Genomic DNA, 5,076 nt, shown 5'->3' with positions numbered 1-5,076 from the left:
TCCTCCTTCCCCTCTCCTCCCTGGCTCCTCCTCCTTCCCCCTCTCCTCCCTGGCTCCTCCTCCTTCCCTGGCTCCTCTTCCCGAGTCTAGGAGATCCGACGGTCTAGCCTAGTCCTCTCAGCCCTGATTAGAGCACATGTTCCTTGAGCCAATACTTGTAGTCAAATCAGGGGATGTGACTGGCTGGTTGCTTAGTCCCTCCCATGAAACAGGGACAGGGAGATTGCCCAGAACCACCCAGGACCCAGCAGCAAAGTGTGGGTCCTGCCTGTGGTCTGGGAGGTGACGTTCCCCATTGCTCAGTACTCTGGCAGTTGGTTCACTGAGATGCTTTCTGCCTGCATGTTCAGGAAGCATCTATTAATCCAGTTAGAACAGTTCAGGAAAAAAGCTGAGGCCAGTGGGCCCAGCCAAGAACAGGACTCAGCCATGTTCCCTTCCTGCCAACAGATTCTAAGTGGGTCAATGGGTCAGCTTTCCCAGGTGACTCGGTTTCCCTGGATGCTTTTCTCCTCTGTGGCTCTAAGAGTCTTCTGGGAAGCCCAGGATGCTTGACCTGTTTTAGACCCGGTCAGGCCCCTGAACAGGGGGCAGCCTTCCTTTGATGGAGACACTGCAGAACAGATCTCAGCAAGCTCCAGTTTAGAACCAGCTGTCTGCTCCTCATGGGTCTAGTGTTCAAAAAGACGAACGGCAGCCTTGGAAATACTGGGGTCACCAAGCTCCTAGTGCAGGTTGTCAGTTGCAAAGTATCCTGGGTATTCCCAAAGAGAGGAGACAGAGGCAGGGCACAGGCACGTGGTGTGATGGGGGCTGGGGTGGGGGATAGACATAGAGAAAGAAGGAGAACATTGAGAGGAAAGGAGAGGAGAGGAGAGGAGAAGAGAGGAGAGGAGAGGAGGTGAAAGGCAGAGGGGGAGGGAGAGACAGGAGAGAGGGAGGCTAAGATCTAGAACCTGGCCATCTCCAGTGTGCCCTAAACCTGGGTGACTCATCCGCGGGCTTCATGGGAACAGATGAGCCCTGTGCAGCACACCGCATCTCCGTTGCCGTCATCACTGAAGGACAACGCACAGGGAGATGCCTCATTACAAGTTCTGCGTCAGCTCCACACCATATTGCCTCTCCCGGGGGGGGGGGGGGGGGGGAGATCCTGACATTCCTCCTGGGGGAAGGCTCTTGCCAGCTTCTCCACGGAAGGAAGCAGCCAGACACCTTCATGGGCTCCCAGCTTCGAGGTGCCAGTGAAGCACCTGCTGCAACCAGGTGTTCAGGAGGTTGAGGACGGAGGCGGGCAGCGCCCCACCCCAATCCCCGAGGTATCAGACTTGGGACGTGTAGATGGACCATACTGTGTTGTGTTGAGTTCTCTGAGACTTAAATATATTTACAGATGCCTTGGCCAAATGCTTTGGTTCATTCTCTGACTAGCTCATAATGTAGTCATTCCATTATTCTATTCCAAGTGGCTAGTTACCTGGTCCTCAGTTACATGTGACCATCTCCCTCTGTGTCAGGGGCCAAATCCTCTTTCTCCAGCCTGTCTCTCCCTCAGAGTCCATTCTCTGCCCTGGAACTCCCACCTCCCTGTGTCCTGCCTAAGACAATAGGCCAACAGCATTTTTATTGACAGGAGATTCTTCCAAATAATACTGGAGACCATCTCTGCACTAGTGTGGATGGAAGAATTGGCTTGGGGCAGGGGAGGGGAGCTGGCCTGACTCAGTGACTGCCTCACCCTTCCCTTCATGCCCCTGTCTGTGTGCCTAGCATCCTCTGTAGGAGCTGCAGATACAGGGTGGGTAAGGAGGAGGGAAGGTCTGGCCCCTGCTATGCCATCCCGTCAGCACAGAGGCTCAGTGCTATGTCCCTGGCTTGGGACGCAGTGGAAAGTCCTGGATAAGGGACTTAGGAGGGCATTGAGATGGAGCGATGTGGGTCTAGAACTTACTAAAGTCATTTGCTAACATCATGAACACCATGGACAGGCAGAGAGACGACAGGATGCCATGGGCTCTGAGGAGAGATCAGGCCCCAGAACCAAGACTGACAACATAGTAGAAGTTCTGAGGAGAGGAATCAGGTCCCCCCCCACACACACACACATCAACCCCATGGCAAAAGGGAGGTCTCCCGTTATACATTCCTGAGGATGGGACAGTGTCACAGCACCAGCCTGCAGCCAGGCTCCTCTCTGGTTCTCAGGCAGGAGGTGGGGGAGGGAGTGGGGAGCAGGGTGTGCAGCCACAGCACCCACTTTGATGTAAACTCACTCCCCAGGAGAGAGACCGTGGCCCCTGGGAGTATGTTAGGTGCTTGTCGGGGTCTGTGAGAAGGGGAGACCTGCAAGTGCCCAGGCCCGATTCTCACATCACATCTTTACAACACGACCTTGTCAAACCTCAGTGTCATCAACATTGACTTCATTAAATGGAGATCCCTTGCTGGGCGGTGGTGGCGCATGCCTTTAGTCCCAGCACTCGGGAGGCAGAGGCAGGCAGATTTCTGAGTTCAAGGATAGCCTGGTCTACAAAGTGAGTTCCAGGACATCCAGGAATACACAAAGAAACCCTGTCTTGAAAAACCAAAAGAAAAAAGAAAAAGAGAAAAAAAGGGGGGGAATCTCTTGATGGAATGTGATGGTGACCTAGAGTCCTGTGGCAGGGTCATTGTCCCACAAGCTGTGTCTTAGGACAAGCCATGTTGTGCCTAAACACCACCTCCCCTGAGCCTCCTGTCTGTCCCGCAGGTCTCCTGCCCATGGGTGAGGGGCCCCGCACCTTGGCCAAGTTCACAGCCACACCTGTCATCCTCGCCACCTGAAATGCCCTTCCACCACGGAATCGAGCAGGGAACGCAGCACAGAAGTTGGTCACAGGGCTGTCCCAGAGCCACCATGGCCCCACCTGCCCCTCACCAGAGGCCCATGAGTGCCAGCGGGAAGATGTTTTCTTTTGTGATGGACCCAAAGTCCCCTGTCATCAACCAAGGTATGTGCCAGGCTCTGGGGGGGGGGGGGTTTCAGGCAAGGATTTAAAGCCATGAAGATAGGTTGGCCTTATTTTTCACTTTTCTCTGACTCTAAATATAGACTATAACTAGTTGTAAAAAGTATAATGGTGGGCAGGTGAAAGGGCTGAATAGGGAAAGGGGCCTGCCACCAAGGTTGGCGACCTGAGTTTGAGTTCCAGAACCCATAAGGTAGAAGGAGAGAACTAGTTCTCAAAAGTTGTCCTCTGACCTCCTCAGAAATGCTGTGGGATATAAACACGTGTCCGTGCAGGCACACACATGTGCACGCAGAGTTAAAAATAAATGAAACATTTTTTTAAAAAGGTTACTTAAAGAGGGAGAATGGGGGATGTAAGTCAGTAGAGTGCTGGCCTAGTATGCATGAAGTCCAGAGTTGGCATAAAAACAGATGTGGTGGGACTGGACGTGATGGGGCACATCTTTAACCCCAGCACTCAGGAGGCAGAGGCAAGTGATTCTCTGTGAGTTTGAGGCCAGGCTGGTCTACATAGTGGGTTCCAGGACAGCCAGGGCCACACAATGAAACCCTGCCTCAAGAAATAAAAATGAAAGAAAGAGAAGGAAGGAAGAGAAAAAGTTAAAGATAAGCAAAATGCAAGGTAACATCCAGCTGTGCAGTTCTAACATCTGGATTCCTCCCTTGAGCTCCTGGGTCTGTCTCTGAGACTCTGCAGCAGAGTCCCAGTCCACACCACAGTTCCCCGTGCAGGGTGTGGGCGTGCTTGCATGCATTCGTGTTCACAGACATCCAGTGTTCATCAGGATCCACACGATTCTCTTTGGCACACGAGCAGACGTGTTGGCAACTGAAACTCCATTTGCCCACCAGCGCCCCTGGGAAGTTGTAAAAATGACTGATCACCAGAGTGTTCGCAAGAAGAGAGTGAGGCTTAGCAGAGAAAGTGCCTTCCCCAAAGGGTAGACCTGTCCACTCTAGTCTAATTTAACCTTCTGCATCATGCGAGCGCCCATTCACAGCTTTGTAGTGTGGGGAAAGTATTTGGGCATAGGATATTCTGCCCATTGCTGTCCCCTTGGCCACAGTAGCCCCCTAGCAGCAGAATAGATGTCAATGCAGGCATTGGACATGGTCCCCAGGCTTCCTCCATGGCAGCTTGATCAAGGTTTCCTGCTTAGTGTTCTCTGCTTCAGTTCCACAGCCCAAGTCCCTGGTCTCTTGGTGCTGTCCACTTCCTCCCTGGCCTTTCATGACCTTTCCCCTAGTTACCCTCCTCCTCCACTAAAATTATACTTACAGCTGGGGACTGCTGGGGCGAGGGAAGAGGCAAATGGACCTGTAGGGCCAATATCACCATCACCACATGAGCCACCCGGGCTCTGGAAGCAGTCTGTCGTCCCACCAACATTTGGATTCAAACATTTCCAAATATACAGGGTGGGTCCCACTTGGAAGGCTGAGGCTGGGGGATCACGGCTTCAGTGCCTGCTTGAGCTACAGAGTAAGTTCAAGACCAGTCTGGGTAACATAACAGGATCCTACCTCCAAATAAAAAGTAGAAAGATCCAGGGCCTGTCTGCCGTTCAGTGGGAGAATGCTTGCCTCTTGTGTGAGGCCCTGGCTCCATCCTTAGAGCTAACAAACAGAAACAATTTTGCAGAGAGCCTCCACCTAATTCTATCTGTAACATTCTGTTAAACTATTTTATTTTATATTAGCTTATGTTTTTTTTTCTGCTCAGTTTTCACTTTCTTTTTTTACATTTTATTTATTTATTTATTTATTTATTTTTAAGTTTTATTGCATTATAATGAAAAAAAGTTACATGATTTCAATGTATCTGAACTTGTTAACATTTAAAAACATATTTTAGCCAGGCGGTGGTGGCGCACCCCTTTAATCCCAGCACTTGGGAGGCAGAGGCAGGTGGATTTCTGAGTTCAAGGCCAGCCTGGTCTACAGAGTGAAGTCCAGAACAGCCAGGAATACACAGAGAAACCCTGTCTTGAAAAACCAAAAATAGGGGCTGGCGAGATGGCTCAGTGGGTAAGAGCACTGACTGCTCTTCCGAAGGTCCTGAGTTC

At 51.4% G+C, this 5,076-nt stretch overlaps 1 protein-coding gene across 4 annotated transcripts in view; it reads left to right on the top strand.

Annotated features, from left to right (window-relative positions):
* Fhad1 (forkhead associated phosphopeptide binding domain 1) overlaps positions 1 to 5,076 on the top strand; it is a 128,632-nt gene that overhangs the window by 26,665 nt on the left and 96,891 nt on the right. For all 4 annotated transcript variants that reach the window (XM_031379356.1, XM_031379354.1, XM_031379355.1 and 1 more), the window contains exon 4: positions 2,750 to 2,990. In XM_031379356.1, coding sequence (XP_031235216.1) covers positions 2,750 to 2,990 — 241 coding nt within the window. The remainder of the gene's footprint in view (positions 1 to 2,749; positions 2,991 to 5,076) is intronic.

Source organism: Mastomys coucha, unplaced genomic scaffold (assembly GCF_008632895.1).
Source record: "Mastomys coucha isolate ucsf_1 unplaced genomic scaffold, UCSF_Mcou_1 pScaffold18, whole genome shotgun sequence".
NCBI lineage: Eukaryota > Metazoa > Chordata > Mammalia > Rodentia > Muridae > Mastomys > Mastomys coucha.
Note: the sequence above shows the minus strand (reverse complement) of the source record. Positions and strands in the feature narration are given on the sequence as shown.